This window comes from Lissotriton vulgaris, chromosome 7, assembly GCF_964263255.1.
Source record: "Lissotriton vulgaris chromosome 7, aLisVul1.2, whole genome shotgun sequence".
In the NCBI taxonomy this organism is placed as follows: domain Eukaryota; kingdom Metazoa; phylum Chordata; class Amphibia; order Caudata; family Salamandridae; genus Lissotriton; species Lissotriton vulgaris.
Genome location: NC_141695.1, coordinates 311,626,213 through 311,645,200, shown reverse-complemented (window position 1 = coordinate 311,645,200; position 18,988 = coordinate 311,626,213). Strand labels below are relative to the sequence as shown.

The window sequence follows — 18,988 nt, the reverse complement described above, 5'->3', positions numbered from 1 at the left end:
GGAATCATTTACTAGCCAAAAGAAAGTGAGTATCCTCCTCCCATCCCAAGTCACATGCCACTGCAACAAGAATCTTGCTGAAGATTTGAAGGTATAGTTCAAGAGGAAAATTATCAACTTTTACTGGTAATATACTCTCCTACCACCACTGGCTAAAAAACGGAAGAACTTCTAATGGAGAACCCACATCAGAACGAGGCAGTGGGTAGTCAGTAGAACTTTAGCAAAGAGACAATAGTCCAACTATAGGGAAGAGATTAACTCCACCAATGTCATCATTGTCCTTAGTTAAAAGAAATCTACATCACTTATTGGCGTTTTAACTGTCAAGATCACAGAAAACAACCTTGGGCTTAGTTTAGAATTTGGCACCCAAGGGTTGACATTTCTCTCCCACACCCAACAGATGGAAGGAACTGCAATGCTACAAGACGGAGGGATTGGAACTAGAGACAGGAAGGAGCGAGTCTAAACTGGCCTTTTACCATCAACAAAACTTAAGGCTTCTTCTCAATACTCGCCCAGGCCTCTGGGCAATATCAAACTCCATGAGCAAACTCCTCCAGACCCAACATCAGGGCATTGGTTTGGTTTCTTGGCATCTCGTACGAAGATTACATCAAATAAACTTTTGTTAAAAGCTCTTTTCTGTGTGTTTAGACTGAATGGGGACCATATTTGGAGAAGACCTGAAAATAGGATTCTCCCTTGCTGAAAGGAGTGAGGAATCCGAAGTCTTTGGTGAAGATTAGTTGAGATGATGGGGATGAACTTAGTCATGAAGCCCTAGTCTTAAATTCGATGGCCAGACTGCAAAGATTTTAACTAAAACTAGCATTTCCTCTAGTGTGATCCTTTGACAACAAACATTGTAAATCTAAGGCTAGCAAGGAACACACTGAAGCCCTGAAGTAAAAAAGCTAAAGCATGACTCATGAACATATGGCAACTTGACTACAATATAAGAGGTGTGAATAACAAAAAATACTCTAGGTATCCACAGAAAGAACAGGGATGTGACTCACCACAAAACACAGAAAGCCTAAAGTGAAACAGTAAAGAGGATACCACCAGGGGATACAAATTAAAGTCAGAGCAGTTATGTGCGCCCTAGGAAATACACAAAAGATAGACATCAGATGTGAGATCCACAAGGAATACAACTAAACTATATGGTAAGATGCAAAAGTGTAAAGGGCCCACCGAGGTTGTAAATAGTGGCAAAGAGTTTGCAACTGTCGCGACATAAATCACAATAGCAAATAGGCTATACAACAAAAAGGAATCATGCCTTACACTCACCCCTACAACGCACACTTGCTTCCAAGTGACTTATGAAATAACAGAAGGGTACATATCTCATTTACACACTCCATCCAAAGTATTGCTTTGTCATTGTAGGAGTTCACACTCCATATTTGCTTGCCCCTGTGACATATACATGCAGCACAACATTCTCAGGATCCGCTAAGCCATCTAAAGACTTTAAGCACAGTCTTTGTTAACAGATAAGCCACATGAGGCCTCCTTACCTGATGCCTGCTTCCCATATTAAGAGTGTGCACTATTTTTATATTTTTTTTCCGCACTGAAGATGCAGTCTACTTTCTTATCAGCAGATATCCCATAGTAAAGAATCCCACAAATTCCTAACTGCTAACGATGCAATAGTTACTCTGTACATTACTTTCTCACTAATATGCCTTATTAAGACTGCACACTCCTTCCTTGTCGGCCACCAACCTGTCTACTCTTTCATCACTTCCTATAAAATATCAAAGCTAAAAACACTGTCCTCACTGTTAAACCAGATTTAATCTGCCCACACCATCCTGCTATCTGCTGTGCCATACTCAGACCCTAAACCACTCTTTTGCAAGCTGTCACCCCAAAAGGCTGTTCACTTCTCCTTCGCTGGCCCCTCTGCCACAATAAGACTACAGACTTCTTCCTTTTTGACTGTCATCCCATATACTCTTTCCTTGTGGGCTAATGTGCTGTATTAAGTCAGCACATTCTATCCACACTGATGGTGGAGTTATAGATGGGTGACTCGCTGACTCCTTAACCACGTCCATTACGCACACGATACCTTGAGGATCGCTGCTCCACAATAAGCCAATACACCCCATTCCTCACTGGCTGCTGTGAAATATTACATCGCACACTCGCTTGGGGGTTACTGCGATTCTACTTTATGGATGCACACTGCATATTTACTGGTTGCTGTGTCATATTACGTCGCACACAGTGTCCAGGGTTACTGCTACACCCAGTACCACTGGAATTAAGGGATTGTGCGGCCACATCGTTTGTCGCACAGTTATGGATTTGCTGCATTTACCACACAATTCCTCATCTGCTAAATTTAATAACAAAAAAAACTGTTTCTAACTCAAACAGTTAAAAAGTTGCTAAAAATGCAATGACACATTGTTGCCACGGAAAGGAAGGCCCTTTGCAATGATTAACTGCTCAATTTTTTGTTGGCTATTGCCACATTTGGGTGTTAAACTGGTACTAATAAGGTGCAACTTATGCCCAGACAAGTATAAAAATGAAAAAATAATTAATACTATCACAAAAGTGCTGCATTATGGCACATAATGTACCTTTTCTTGCTGCATAATTTACTCAAATCTGCCACATAATTCCAGTGTCCCTAGTTATACCACTTTCTGGATGCACACTGCGTTTTAAACAGCTACTGTGCCATACAAGGTAACACACACAATTTTAAAGCCTGTAATTCATATTAGGGAGCACACATCTTCCTCACTAGCTGCAATCCCATATTAAAGCCAAACACTACTTATTCCTGGACCTGTGTGCCACATAAAGGGTAGACACCGACCCTTAGCAAGATGCTATGCCACCGGCCTCTCTGGCAGAACGACACGCCATATAAAGGCTGCACCGGCCTCTCTGGCAGAACAACATGCCATATGAAGGCTGCACCGGCCTCTCTGGCAAAACGCTATGCCATTTGAAGGCTGCACTGGCCTCTCTGGCAAAACGCTATGCCACATGAAGGCTGCACCGGCCTCTCTGGCAGAACGATATGCCATAAGAAGGCTGCACCGGCCTCTCTGGCAGAACAACATACCATATGAAGGCTGCACCGGCCTCTCTGGCAAAACGCTATGCCATTTGAAGGCTGCACTGGCCTCTCTGGCAAAACGCTATGCCATTTGATGGCTGCACCGGCCTCTCTGGCAGAACGGTATGCCACATGAAGGCTGCACCGGCCTCTCTGGCAGAACGATATGACATTTGATGGCTGCACCGGCCTCTCTGGCAGAACGATATGCCATATAAAGGCTGCACCGGCCTCTCTGGCACAACGATATTCAGGCTACACCAGCCTCTCTGGCAGAACGATATGGCATATAAAGGCTGCTCCGGCCTCTCTGGCAGAAAGATATGCCATATGAAGGCTGCACCAGCCTCTCTGGCAGAACGATATGCCATATGAAGGCTGCACCGGCATCTCTGGAAGAACGCTATGCTATATGAAGGCTACACCTGCCTCTCTGGCAGAACGATATGCCATATGAAGGCTACACCTGCCTCTCTGGCAGAACGATATGCCATTTGATGGCTTCACCGGCCTCTCTGGCAGAACGATATGCCATATGAAGGCTACACCGGCCTCTCTAGCAGAACGCTATGCCATATGAAGGCTACACCTGCCTCTCTGGCAGAACGATATGCCATATGAAGGCTGCACCGGTCTCTCGCAGACCGCTATGCCATATAAAAGCTGCACCTGCCTCTCTGGTAGAATGCTATTCCATGTTAAGGCTGCGCCGGTCTCTGGCAGACCACAATGCCATATGAAGGCTGCACCGGCCTCTCTGGCAGAAGGCGATCCCATATGAAGGCGGCACCGGCCTCTCTGGTAGAACACAATGCCATATGAAGGCTGCACTGGTCTCTTGCAGACCGCTATGCCATATGTATGCAGCACCGGCCTCTCTGGCAGAACGCTATGCTGTGCCTGTTCCAGACTATCTGTCAGACTGCTATGCTATATGAAGGCTGCAGCAGCCTCTCTGGCACACTGCTATGCCATATGTATGCAGCACCGGCCTCTGTGGCAGAACACTATGCCATATGAAGGCTCAAATGAGTCTCTCGCACAATGTTATACCACATGAATGATTAATCCTTGTATGTCATATTAAGGAGCGCAGTTCCTTACTTTCCAACTGCTATTAGCCAGGCATAAAAAGCAAGCAATGTTTGTATTCTTTCGCTTTCAGTATTGTAATCTAGACTTGCTTCCTTATTATAAAATATCATTTTTAAATAGTTCGTGCTTAACTCTGTTCTCGACTATAATCAGTTTCTAACGAGAATCAGCATAAAAGACAGACTACAATAATTTATGAATTGCATGCATAGTGTGTACAAAATATGCTGTGCCTGCTTTCTTAACTGGCCTACCTATTTGTGTTTGCAGTTCAATGAGGTTCTGTTTACTATCATGAATGTGTTCACCTCCGTCCACCAATTACAAGTAACAAGTCAACCCATCAACAGCGCCCGCCTTCATCCTCCAATAGTTGGGCTCGCGTCATATAGGACTACAAAGGGGGCGTGCGATGAATTAATGGCAAGATAGAATCATATGGAACATATCTGCCTCCCGTCAGCGGGCAGCATTTACCGATTTAAAAGTATTACAAATTAAACATCTGCTTTCAGGCAAACAAAGCCCGATTTAAGGTGGGAATGAATCGTGCCCTGGCGGTGCTCAAGACAGTATTGCCCCGCGCTCTCCCGCGGCACACAGATCGGGGATCCACTTCAGTGCTCAGACGGTAGATCCAGTAGACCTAAAGGGATCCAATAAACTGGCAAATCCAACAGGCTGGCCAAGCGGAACACTTCATATTTACATTATATGTTGTGGGATTTAACAAGTGAAGAGCGGGCTTCGAGGCACTCAGGAAAAGGGAAGTTCAACCCAGTCCATCAAGGGATATCGCAGAGAGAAAGGAAGTGTGTGTTCCAGTGGGCAGACCGCAGGATGCAGGGACCCTGGAACGCACAGCAGCAAAATATATATATATCCACCAAAGGAGTGTGAATTGCCCCATTTAGATTAACCTTGGTAAGCGCGAGATATGGGTTTATGGCACCATCAGGTAAACAACTAATTACCGATAGCGTGTGAGGCACAGCAGCTCTGACACCCCGGAAGAAGCTGAGAAATGATTACTGGTATTGTCTTGTCACTGATTACTCATTGTGAGCCGAGCAGCGTCTCAGTGTGGGGTCCTACCAAACGCATTCTTGCCGGGCGCCGGGATGACCCAGTATTGGGGGCAGATAGGAGATAACTGATGCCCCGTGGCGGTGGAATGTAGGAGGGTGTGATCCCCACGGGGAGAGGTATGCAAACTATAGGGACCCCCGGGGAGAGATCTGCAAGTATTCCTCATACTGACCTACACGCGGAGAGAAGTACCCCACAGCATACGCTGCAGCAGTGCAAATTCGGGTACAGCAGTATCACACACAGACCTGTCAGTCACTTATAACACCCTTAAGCACACCCACTCTTTCTAACCCTTTCAACCCTGCCGCATCCCCTGCCCCCGCAGAGACGCGGGGGGAGAGGAAGCCCCCATGCAGAAAGATCTCCAGCCCAGATGGGCTCACAGAGCAGTAATGCATGCATCACAGGGGAGGGCCGGAATTCCAGCTCAGATTTCCCCCTCCCCCAACATCTGGGCCTAGAATTAATATGCATACAGCACACCTGGCTGTGCAATCACCACATGCTCTGTCCGTGCAAGGCCCGAATTAGCCTGCACCGCGGCTCTGGGCGAAGGGGGTCGGATGAAGCACAAAGGGAGGGATTCACCAAAATCAGAGACGATATTAAAGACATTTTTAAAAATTAAAAAATAGACGCACGCTCCCTGGCACCGGTCACAAACGCGGGGCGATGGGCAGACGGAGATTAGAGTGGGAATTCTGTCAAGCCGCCCCCCTCGCTTCGTTCTCTACCCTCTATAAATCAAAATGGAAGAAGTGCCTACGAGGCTCCTGGCAGACCGAGGCCTGGCTCCTGCGCCGGAGGTCTACCCTCCCTCGGGCGCAGATCGCACAGTGCCTCTGCACGGATACAGACGTCTAACAGTCCAGGCCCAGACTGTGCAGCAGTTTCCTTTAATCTCCCTACACGTTATTCTCCACCCCCTTCGGGCCCCTCTGCACCCTTTAGCACAACAGCAGATCACACTTGAAGGTTTTTTTTGTGCATTTTTTAGAGCTTGCATCTCGTTTTCATCTTGCATGAATCGCGCAGCAAAGCTGCGAAGGAAGCCCTACCTGGCCTTGGCCGTTCTCTCGTAGCTCCATCCTGCACCAGCGCCCAAGGGATCCCCAAAGCCGGCGGACGGATAGTTTCTATCCATTAATTTGCTCGTTCAATGGTGGTTGCTGGTCTCTCCTCCGTCCTGCGCTTTGCTGCTCTCGATAATTGTCTTTCTTCTCTCCTCTCCCCGAGAGCGGCGGCTGGGGCTCTTTGGGGGGCCCGGGCAGGCGGAAGGCGCACCCGATGCTCTCCCGATCCGCCCGACCAAGGGCCGCTCTTATTCTTCAGGATTGCACTTGTATTTTGTATTTTTTTTCATGGTGCAGCCATATTTGCAGCCTCTTGTGTGTGTCTATTTCAGCTTCCCAGAATACATTTCAGTCAACGGGGGGAGGGGAGCCTCAGCCAGCCAGGGAGGGAGGGCGGGGGTGGGAGGAGAGCCAGCCAGGGAGAGAGACAGTCAGGGGAGGAGAAATGCTGGGGGAGCAGAGGGGGTTAGGGCGGGCAGAGCCAGAGAGGCAGACAGACGGGCAGGCAGAGGGAGACACGCAGAACCAAAGAGAGAGACAACTAAGAGAGGAGAAAGCTTGGGGAAGACTGCGTGGATGCGGACGAGCGGAGCTAGTGAGACACAGACAGAACCAGGGGAGCCAGTGGGTGGAGGACGAATACAGAGGCAGACACAGCTAGGGGAAGAAAAAAACTGGAGGGTGGTGGCGGTGAGGGCGGGCGGGGGCACAGGCGGAGATGTGGGGGGTCTAAGGTGATAGCAAGCCGATGCCAGTACTCCCGATTTAGATTGGACAATCCCAATATTTACGGGGAAACATTTTTTCACCCACTCAAAAAACTCCACTTAAACAAAAATAGGAAAACTAAAGCCATTGTTTTTTTTTCTAAATCGCTCCCCAAAATCGGGTATTTAACGGCAAAGTCATGGACAGAGAGAGAGACAGGTAAAAGCCACCCAAGGATAAGATCAGACTGAGCTAGGGAAAGAAAGGCTTTATGAGGATGGACAGAGCTAGGAAGAGAGATAGAACCATAGAGAAATGCAGAACCTGGGCCAAAGACAAGAAGACATACAGTAGGGCATAGTGACTGACTGGCCGGGGACGGTCTGGCACAGGATGATGAGGCTTGACACACCTAGCTTGCTGGGAAGTAGCCGGCATGTATCCGTGCACGCTGGCTGCCGGGATCTTCATTAGACTCCTGATGCCTGGCTTCAGGCACATTACTTCCCCCCAACATTTCTTATGCTTAAACAAAAGAAAGTCAATACTTAAACGAAACGACTTTATGTTCAAAACAGAGCCTCTGATAGCCTTGACGTTACACCACGTCATGGCTTTGGCTACTCACATTCGTAGTCATCTAGCTTCTCAGGCCTCCAGACATGCTGCCTCAATTGGGACAGGAGCCCTGGCATCCCAGTTGGAACAATCACTAATGGCAAAGGCCCACCTTTAGACTCTTCAACGGGACCCCCAGGTGGAACATCCTGGCAGGGCTCATTCAGAATCTCTGGGAGCGCCAGGTAGTCTACCTCACCAGTATCGTGTGACATGGTGACAGCTCATTGAGTCTTTACCATAGTGCCTTTACGATATGTAACTTGGAAAGGATATTTTTTAAATGGGAGGCAGAACTTCCCACCCACTTGTCTGTTGCGTGTCATCGCCCAGTCACCCTCTTGGTTGTCTGACTGTCCGACTTTGCGGGTGCGACTGGCTTTGACGTTAGTGCGTTCAAGCCAACATTGACTCACACGTCCATCCATGGGCTCTGAGACCACAAGTCTTCATGAGGGATACCATCCCAAATGGCTCTCCTGTACAGGACATCAGCGGGCCCCCTGTTGGTGATGCTGTGTATGGTACATATGTACGCACCTAGGATCTGGGTGATAATATCCTTTATGTCCTCTTGGCGTTCCACACCAATACTGATGGCTTTGTTCAATATTCTCATTAGCTTCTCTAAAACTAAGGTCACGCTTCAGTATTTGAGGTTTGCCGAAGATGGCGACTATCTTATCAAGACAGTGTATGCTTTGATCAACGTTCATGCTTAGCTACCAGGAATTTTGGGTATGTGTCCAACACTACCAGACACCCATTAGACAAGGCTCCAAAATCCACAATAACTTCATGCCATGGCGAACATCGGGACCTAGTGTAACAAATACGAGGAGCTGGAAAAACTTTTCAATAGATAACTTCAAACAACACTTTTCACACCCAAACATAGCAGGTACTGACATTCATGAAGAAATTGAGTCACTTCACACAAACATTAAGACTGCTCTTGAGTTCTGTTCCACCGTACGTGTTCATCACAAACCTAGAACCACTAAATCAGAAAGGTGGTACGGACCAGAGCTGAAATCTCTAAAGAGAAAATGTACCTCTCTGGAACATAAATGGAGACTAGGCAAATCTGACGAGACTAGAAGCGCATATAAACAAGCGCTAGTACTCTACAACAAAGCAATTAAGAAGGCAAAAAAGGAGTACTTTACACGCAGAATAACTGAAAATAAAAATTCCACCAAGGAACTTTTCAAAATTGTTGGGGAACTATGCAATCCAACAAATCTCTCAGTAAAACTTACTCCATCACAGGAGAACTGCAATAAATTAAATGATTTCTTCTGTGAGAAAATTGATAATATCTACGCCTCCTTCTCTAATTGCACGCCAGAAATTATCGAGAACAATGTACTAACTACGACTCAAGCTACTTGTACAGGTTTTGGCCCATTCTCAGAAGCTGAGGTGGGCAAAGCCATGCTTGAAGTCAAGTCAGGATCCCCACTAGATCCATGTCCACATCACATTTACTCTCAGCTAACCCCTGTAATTTGCCCTGTCGTAACAAAAGTTCTGAATCTTTCCTTATGCTCTGCTACATTCCCAAGATCCTGGAAGCAGGCCCTAGTTACTCCACTAGTAAAAAAGGCAGGATTAGATGTTAATAATCCTGCCAACTACCGGCCAATATCCCAGTTACCCTACCTCTCTAAAGTGCTGGAGAAATTGGTCAACAGACGGCTTTCCAGCTATCTGGAAATTAATGAACTGTTGGACGATTCCCAGACGGGTTTCAGGGTGAACAACAGTACTGAAACAACACTTTTGGCGGTGACGGATAACATTAGGGCCCAGGTAGATCAAGGCAAGACAGTCGTTCTGATACTCCTTGATTTATCAGCGGCTTTTGATACCGTTCCACACGATCAATTACTGAAAGCCCTGGAAGGGAAAGGTATACGAGACAAGGCATTGGGATGGCTAAAATCTTTTCTGGAGGATCGAACACAATCAGTGTGTTTGGGTGACTTCATCTCTCCCCCGCGAAACATTAAATATGGGGTGCCCCAGGGGGCCTCACTCAGTCCAACTTTGTTTAATGTTTTCGTTTCCTCATTGGCAGCCATTGGAAGACGGTGGGGTGTCGAAATGTGTTCTTATGCTGACGACACCCAGTTAATGGTTACCATTGATGAAAAGGATGATCCTAAAACCCGACTGATAAACTGCCTGACTGAACTGGCCAACTGGATGCAAGAGCATTGTCTGAGATTAAATGCAGACAAGTCAGAAATCATCTTGTTTGGCAAAAATTCCCAGCTCTGGGATAACAGCTGGTGGCCAAGCAACCTGGGGTTGCCTCCGAATCCCACCCCAAAAGCAAAAAACCTGGGAGTGGTATTGGACAGTGCTCTGTCCATGAAATCACATGTCTCCACTGTCTGCGGCAAAAGCTTTGCATTGCTGAAAATGCTCAGACGAGTTTTCCCCTGGATCCCGACTGAATGTAGGAAAACTCTGGTTCAGTCATTGCTGATGAGCAGATTGGACTATGGCAACTCACTGTTTGTCGGAATGGCAGACTATCTCTTTTCCAAACTGCAGATAGTACAAAATGCCGCGGCAAAGGCTGTCTGTAATAAAAATAAATTTGATTCGGCTAAAAGCTGCATGCGAGAGCTTCATTGGCTCCCGATGCGACAAAGAGCCAATTTTAAATTACTATGTATCACACACAAGGTGCTATATAACGCAGGCCCTACCATTTTACATAATAAAGTTGAATTCCACAGACCACAGAGGAACCTCCGATCTAGTACATTAGGAAGAGCCACCACCACCCGGGTGAAGACTGTCAGGATGGGAGAGCGAGCCTTCTCGCATCTGGCGGCTACTAAGTGGAATGAACTTCCTCCCAGTCTTAGACTGACAGATGACCTTCTGTCTTTTAGGAAACAACTAAAGACACTACTCTTCCCTAAATCAGAATAAATCATCACTCAGTGTGGTTATCGTACCTCTCAGCATCCAACTTTAGCGCCGTGATATCCTACTCAGGATGATTGTTAGCGCTCTATAAATAAATTAAATACAAATACAAATAAATGGTCCCTTACCAAATTCTTCAGTGATGATGGGTGCTGGCCTGTCAGAGCTTGGCACCAGTGGCAACTGGCTACAAACTTCTCCACCTCTAATTCTATTGCTGAGAAACAGCCTTTTTTATCTCAACCTTGCTTTAGTCTTTGTCACTCCTTGATGCCATGTGTGAAATGCAGGCCCCTGCCGTGGACGGGCCACATCACTTTAACGAGTGGTCCATTCAGCTCAAGGCTAATGAATATCTCTGAGAGATGGGGGACTTGGGGCTCCTCATCACATTATGCAGGGGAGCCCCATCATTTTGCATTACGCCACTGCTTAATGCCTGGCGTACAATACCACCAGCATCTGTTACCTCATCTGTCAGGGAATAACAATTCTATGTCCTCTCAAGAGGACAACTTCCTCAGAGACACTGAACTCATTCCTGACATGCTAGATCGCTGTGAGATGTCAATGGTAGAAGTGATTGTGGTCGCTGGTACCCCAGGGAAAATCCTTCCTCTGATTCGAGACGGACTGCTGCACAGGTCTTCTGGAGGCAAAATGCAGGGGCATCCCACTTCCACTATTCAGGCGATGTAGTTATTGGCTCCCATGGTGGGATCTTCCAACCTGTCCGAACTCAGCCGCAGATGCTGTGAGAGGTAGTCAGCAGGGTTGGTGTATCCTGGCTTGTATCTGATAGTCAGCTGATATTTTGGAGCTGGAGGGACCATTTTTCCATGCGCGGTTGAGGTAGAAGAACTGTCTCTGCTAGGACAGCCCGAGGAGGTTGGCCGTACAGATATAGGTGGCAGTGATTATACCCCCTCTTAATTGCTAGTGCCTCCTTTTCAATGTGGGCACATCTTTTCTCCATTTTTGTGAGGGCTATGCTCACAAAAGCAAAGGGTGTCCACTGGCTCTCATTGGCTTGGAGCAAGAGCACTGCTCTAGCTCTAGTAGGCTGGCGTCCCCTATGAGTTTATACATTTTAATTGGATCGAAATATGCCGCAACTGTATTTTGGAGGAGGGGTTGTTTGATGATTTGGAATGCCGCACCCTAAGCTGCACCCCATGACCAAGGGACAGATATTTTTGTTAGCTGATGTAGTGGGCCTGCCAGGGTCACTAGATGATGTTTCCAGAGAAAATGAAGCCGTAAAACTCAAATTTTTATCTAAGAAATTGGCATTTGTCACAGTGGAGCATGAGCCCTGCTTCTCTGATCCATTTAAGAGCCGTGTATAGCCATTGTTGATGGATTCCCACTGTGTGTTCGTGTCTCAGTATGTCATTGCTGACGTTGATTAGATGACGCCTTCCAGCTTGATAGGAGCTCAAGAATTGTATTTTGAGGGGAGGAGCTACGCTAGCAAACAAGATGGCTGCTTAGGCTCCCGGCTCCGCCGACCTCCGTATCCTGCCAGATGATCCTGTCGATAATCCTGTTTTTACGCCCGACCTCTGTGTAGATGAACCGATGCACACTCCGATGGTGCAATCCCGGAAACTTAATCGGCTTGATTGACGAAGTTGCGTCGAGTTGAAGTTTGCGGCCTAGTCCAGCAGGAGAGCCGGGGCCTCGAGTTTTGACCCATCTGGGTTGCAGTTGAACAACATCGGCAGTGAGAATCAAGCAGGATCCGTTCTACCGCAGTGGAGGTCTTTTTTGCCCGATTTTTAGTTAATCATTCTGATTAACTAGCATCGAGGGAGGATTGACGTGGCACGAGAGTGGCTGTGGGTGGAGGTCCCTGTCCCGCGGACCCAGTTTGCCACCGCCGGGGCTCGGTGGGTCGGGGCCTTCGCTCACGGCAGCAGGGTGCAGATTGCTGCCGCAGAAACCGATCAGTCACCCTCCGACGCCGTCCGTTCCGCTCCTGTCTGTTCCCCCAGAGAAACCGGGCTCTCTGGGGGAAGTGAATATGATCGGTACTGAGCGAGGAGAAATGGACCGGACGGAGCGTGAGCCGTCGCTGAAGACAGTATTGGCAGCCATCAGGGCATTTCATTCACATATGGATGCCCTGATTCACAAAATGATTACGGGCCTATCTGAGAAGGAGTGTGTGGAACCGGACCCTGCTCCACTGCAGGTACTGCTGCCAGCTACGATTTACAAGACAACCATTTGATTCTGGACGAGGACCCCGTGCAACAAGAGGCGCCGAAGCCCTCGGTCGGTACTCTGGAGAATCCTGAACCCGGTGTTTCAAACGTATTTCTACCCCTGCCATCATTGCTGACTTTGGGAAAATCGATTGGCGTTCCCTTCCCGGAGACTCATGTTGGTGATTGTTCTTGGATTCTGTTTCATCCTTTCCCTCTTTGGTGACTGTACGATCGTGGAGAAAACAACATTGGGACAATCCGTCCATGAGGGAGCGTTTCTGTGCTGATGGAGTTCTTGAGGAATTACTGACTTTGATTTGTTTTGGACTGAATTTTTTCGGACTCTTTCTGCACTTTGATTCTCCTGTAGAAGTATTGGCCCTACCGGGAGGGGTTCGCATGATGAAATTCCAAAATTGAGGCAACGATACCGGGCAGAGGCCAACATGTGTTGAATAGGTGATTTTATATCAGCAGCTTTTGTGGAGTTCTAGTTGGTGATAGCCAGAGTTAAGATCTAGCTAAGAGAACCAGGGTACCCAATTCAAGTAGACAAGGTCGTTGATAGTCAGCATGATGTGTCACTCCACTCTGATCGCTTCATTTGGTAGCAGCATGTCAGTGCAAATCCAGATGCTGTTTGGGTTTGCATGCAACTACCATAGGCCATACCTACCGGATGGGACCTGAAACTTTCCCTGTGACACCAGCCTCCTCCAACGTTTGCAGCTCAGCCTCTACTGCCAGGTGAAGGTGAACGGGACTTGCATGTAACGCAGGGGGAATGGTTTTATGGAGGTGTTGATATGGAGTGTAGGAAGCTGGCTCTGTATATGGTATAACCCTAGGTGGTTATACCATGCACGGAGTCCAGGGGCTCCCCAAAAATGTACAGGGCTCAATGTAAAACCCAAAGTGCTCTACTAGTGGTAGAGTGGGCGAACAGCCTAAGGCCTAACACAGAGGATTGTAAGCCATTTATTGCACAACACTGACAAACAATGGACTCACAACTCCAAAAGGAGATCCACACCAATTTTATTAAAAAAAATGTGTTTGTACTTTATTTTAACACCAAGATCTTCGCAATAAGGTAAGTTCGTTTTTAACTAAAACACTTTTCTCTTTCAAACGTTCACACTTGTTGCAATTTCTGAACAGTTCAATGTTATCCTATGGAGGAAAACAATAAGGCAGTTAAGAAGATAAGTTCACAACTTACAATTCCAGTCTTCAGGACCAAGGGTCAGGTGAGTACCAAAACTGCACTGCCAGTGGCATGGGGCGGCCGGGTGTTTAGGTCAAAATCAGAGTTTGGCCCAGTGCGTTTCAATGGAGACTGTGGGTGCTCAAAGCCACAATGATTACAGGTAAGTGGAGAAGTGTGGCTCAATGATTAGAGCGGCAGACCCTGATGCAGAGGTCTAGACCGGGACCACAGTTCAATTCCCCGCCTCGGCGGGTCTTGGGCTCAAAAATTCCACGGACCTGATAATTCTCGCCTCAGTGCCTATTCCAATCATGGAGTCCCACTCTGCAACTCTGGGTAATAGCTTGCTTAATCCCCACAACGGCCCCCACAACGCTAAGGATGCCTGGCCTCCACCTTGGGGGTGCCCAGGAGTGGACGCCTCACAGGGAAAGCCAGGATGGGTTCCACAGCGGTATTCGTACAAGCGCCTTGAGACCCTTGCGTGAGTAGTGCGCTATACAAGTATCAATTTACAATTTACATTAAGTAAATTTGTTGCAGGGGCCAAGCTTTGGAGGTTAGGTCAAGCTCAAGGGGGGGACACACAGCAGCACCAAACAAACACCACCAGCAGCACAGGGGTTGCAGGGTGCAGAGTCAGCATTGGGCGCCCGATTTTTTTTCAATGGAGATTCTGCCTTCAACAACAGTGTGCAGGTGTCGCACCGGAGGTGCAGGAGGGAGACCAGTGACAGCAGAAGTAAGTAGAGATGTAGAGGGTCTTAGGAGCACCATCAACCCCACTTGGGTGCACAGGAGGGGAACTCTCTCCCAATGTCATTAAGATCTGTGAAGGAGCCGGCCAAATTGAAAGCCAATCCGCTGAGGAGAGAACCGAAGCCCAGGATAGGAGACTGGCATTTCTAAGGGATGAGATTAAGCAGACCTCCCTGGAGACCGCCAAGCTGCTGTGGAGATCCTCTGTAGCACGAGTCTATGGGTGGGGAGACAAAAATGGGAAGCTCCTTCACCGGCTAGCCACATACCCAATGACCAACCGCGTAATTCCTGAGGTGATAGACCCGAACCTAGCGGTCCAACGATCCCAGGTGCCTATGGCCCAATGCTTCCCCGCATACTACGCTACCCTTTACTCTGCGCAGCCTCCTAATCTCTCACTCTCGGAGCTACTTCATCGAGAACGGATTCCTCTTCCGCGGCTCAGTGAGCCTGAGGCAGAGGCGCTGGACCTCCCGATCACTCCAGAGGAGGTCCACAAAGTCATATCTCGTATGGCTTCTGGTAAGACCCCGGGGCCAGACGCACTCCCGGAGGAGTTTTACGCAACCTACTGTGACACACTGGTTTCCCACCTTCTGGAGATGTATCATGAGGCGACTGACAAGGGCTAGTTCTGCTCTGAAACAGATATGGCCACCACTTCTGTAAGTCTCAGCCTCCCTCGATGAGCTGCTCAGACTATCGCCCCATCTCTCTCATCAACTCGGAGCTTGAGGTGTTTGCCCCCGTCTTAGCCAACCGCGTACGACCGTACTTGCCAAACTGGTCCACACTGACCAGTGCGGCTTCATGCCCTCTCGAGGCACCACACACTGCCTCAGACATCTCCACCTTGCCCTAGCGAACCGCCAATAACTGACCCCATACCTTTCCCTTCTTCTCATTGATTTCGAGAAAGCTTTTGATTCAGTGGACTGGCAATACCTGGAAGAGGTGTTGACGGAAAAGGGATTTGGGGCCTCCTGCAAACTGGTAAAGAAGCTATATTGTAAGCTGCAGGCCCGAGTACTGGTTAATGGAGCTCTGTTGCAGCCCTGTCCCTTCAGGAGGGGAACTAGGCAAGGATGCCCCCACTCGCCCCATCTCTTTGCTTTGGCGATGGAGCCCTTTGCCTGCCTTATCCGGTTGGATAAGCAAATCATGGGGTGGAAATGGTCCAGCCTGGAGGAGGACAAAATTGCTCTTCACATGGACGATGTTCTGCTATTTCTAGCGCAGCCAGCGCAATTGGGACCCCAGTGTCTCCGGGCAGTGAGTCTTTTTGAGCAAACATCCGGCCTCCGACTGAACTCTGCTAAGTCCGTCCTGGTCTCCCTTCATCTGTCGAGAGAGTGCTTTGATTGGCAGTCCAGGATACCCCTTCAACGGCAGTCCTTCAAATACCTTGGAATCTGGATCGCCCTCCTCCCAGACCTTGCCTGGTCGCTCAATGTAACCCCACTAGTGAAAAAGGCCCGGGCTGATCTCCTCAAATGTCAGGCGCTGCCGCTGAATCCTATGGGAAGAATAGCCTTATTTAAAATGATTATTCTGCCCAGAATACGCCCCTATCCTTCTCAAGGCCGTGGTTCAGGGAAATGTAAATGGCTGTTGGTCTGTAGAATACTGCTATCAGGATGCATAAATATTAACACAGTCTTGACTATAAATGTGTATATGCAATGGGCCACCACGGAGCAATATGGGGAGGAAATGGCTCTGTTTAAAGAGGACATGGACTCCTTGTGCGAGACATATTGTGAGGACATAATTATACTACTTGGTGATTTTAATCATAAATTGCATCCTAAGAATGTAGATTGTTGTTTCCAAGATATATTAGATGCTTGTGAAATACCACAAGCTACTTTCCCATCATGCATAATAGGAGCAAAGGATAAGCAGTTGATGAATTACTTGGGTGCTAAAAATCTCTTCTGCTTAAACGGAAGAAGCGAGTTAGACTGTCCTGCAAAAAGAACCTTTAAACTGGGTACTCAAATTTGCCCGATTGACTACACCTATCTGACTCCTTGGAACTTCCATCGATCTACTGGGTTTAGGATTATAAATAGAGAAGGAAGTGATCACAACATGTTGGCTTTAGAGGTCCCCGCTGTTCAATTAGCACCCCGCTCACAAGTTTTGGAACAACAGATGGAGTACCCCAGACATTGTACAACCAGGCTAACGGAAGAATATGTCTCAAGATTAATACATTTGCAACAAAATCTAGACCTTGAGACTGTGAGTGGACAAACTCTCGAGTGGTACACAAGTAAAATCGAGGAGGTAGTCCAAATACTCAGTAAGGGACTAAAAGTTAGAAACAGTGGAAATAATAAAACTAATCAGAGTAATAGAAAGATGGGGAAAGTAACTGGTTGGCTTACAAGGAAATGCCAGGAGAAAAAAAGAGAAATCAGGACCAGGATAGTAAAAAAGCGTTAGAGGCCCTAAAAAAAGAGTATAATATGATAACCAGGAGGGTTAATAGAGAATTAAAAGAAGGGTGCTGGTTAAAACTACTTGAGGCGATAGAAACAAAGAACCTACGCCAGTTTTGGAAACTAGTGCACTCAGCAGCAGACTGCCAGCCAGGGGCAATGAATTGTATAGTGGAGGAAGCTTCTTGGGAGGAATATTTACACGACTTGTATAGCCCGGGGACAGTGCGGGAAGAGAATCTGTACACAAATTGGAGCGGTCTGGTAATAGATCTGAAACCCGATTTCTCAGTCACTTAGGTTAAAAAAACGCTAATGGGCTTGAACCTCACAAGAGCAGCAGGCCCTGATAACCTTCCAGCACAGATAATTAAAACACAACCAGTCTGGTGGGCTAAATTCTTCGCAAACATGTTCCAAAATATTCTAGATACTGGAACATTCCCTGATACCTGGAAAGGGGCAATAATATGGCCCATACACAAGAAAGGGGAAATGTATAGTCCAAAAAACTATAGATTAATTAATCTACTGGACATTGGGGAGAAGATCTTTGCTAAAATAGTGCTTGGCAAACTAAAAAACTGGGTAGAAGTCAACCAAATCATCCCGGTAGAACAGGGGTGATTTAAGGAAGGGCACTCCACGGTGGACCACTGCTATGCACTGTGGGCCTTGGCACGTAAGTCGATAGAACAAAGGGGGAGTATGTGGTGTTGCTTTGTCGACTTCCGTGCAGCCTTCGACTCTATGGACCGGGGGAAACTTTGGGAGTGCCTGATTAAATACAATATCCCACGGAACTTATTAGAAATATTAAAAGAACTACACAGAGGGAACTGGGCCCAAGTAATAAAAGACACCCAGGGGGCACTTACAAAGAAAATTGACATAGGAAACGGGCTAAGACAGGGCTGCGTCCTGGCCCCACTTATCTTTTCTATCTTCTTAGCAGATTTACCAGCAGCATTGGAGGTGGAAAAAAGTGCCAGCCCCAGAATGAGTGGCAGAAAGATCTCATGTCTGCTGTATGCAGATGATTTGGTTTTTACTGACCAGACCGAGTTAGGGTTACAGAGGAAATTAAAAGCTTTTAATGAATACTGCAAGAATAAACTGTTAACCGTAAACATGGAAAAAACAAAGGTCATGTGCTTTGGGAAAGGGTCAGAGAGCTTTTGTTGGTATCTTGATAAAACCAAACTAGAAATAGTAAAAGAATATAAATATTTGGGCCTATTGTTCGAGTCTAGTTTAAAATGGAACAAACATATGGAAAATCAGAATGCAAAAGCTTCAGCATCCATTTGTGGTTTGAAAAAATGTAATAAAAACTTTGGTGATATGTCACACAAACCCATGCTGGAAGCCTTTACAGCCATGGTCCCCCCAAAAGTATTATACGGAGCAGAGGTGCTCCTTTTTAGTGGGAAAGGCGACTGGGACCGGGAAGAAAGTAAGGCTTTAAAAATGCCTCTGTCCCTACCAAAGTCGGCAATGGTGCAGGCGATTAGACTTGAAACAGGAATGATAGGGTGGAATACCCAGGCCAAAATGCTACTGGCCAGATTCTGGAAACGCCAATCTCAGGGGGACCAACAGGTCTCACATTGGTGTAGTGAGGAGATCCGACAAAGTAGCCTAAGATGGGCAACCGAGGCAAAAAAGAAAATAAAGGAGATAATGTGCTGTCTAAACGTGGGGGTAACCCAAAATTCATT

The 18,988-nt window shown here is 47.3% G+C and overlaps 1 protein-coding gene across 1 annotated transcript in view; it reads right to left on the bottom strand.

Moving 5' to 3' along the window:
* The window catches only part of PRR12 (proline rich 12), a 514,104-nt gene extending 507,384 nt beyond the window's left edge, over positions 1–6,720 (bottom strand). The window contains exon 1 of the mRNA XM_086930126.1: positions 6,346–6,720. Within this exon, the coding sequence (XP_086786252.1) occupies positions 6,346–6,431 (86 nt within the window). The 5' untranslated portion in view covers positions 6,432–6,720. The remainder of the gene's footprint in view (positions 1–6,345) is intronic.
* Between the last annotated feature and the right edge of the window lie 12,268 nt (positions 6,721–18,988).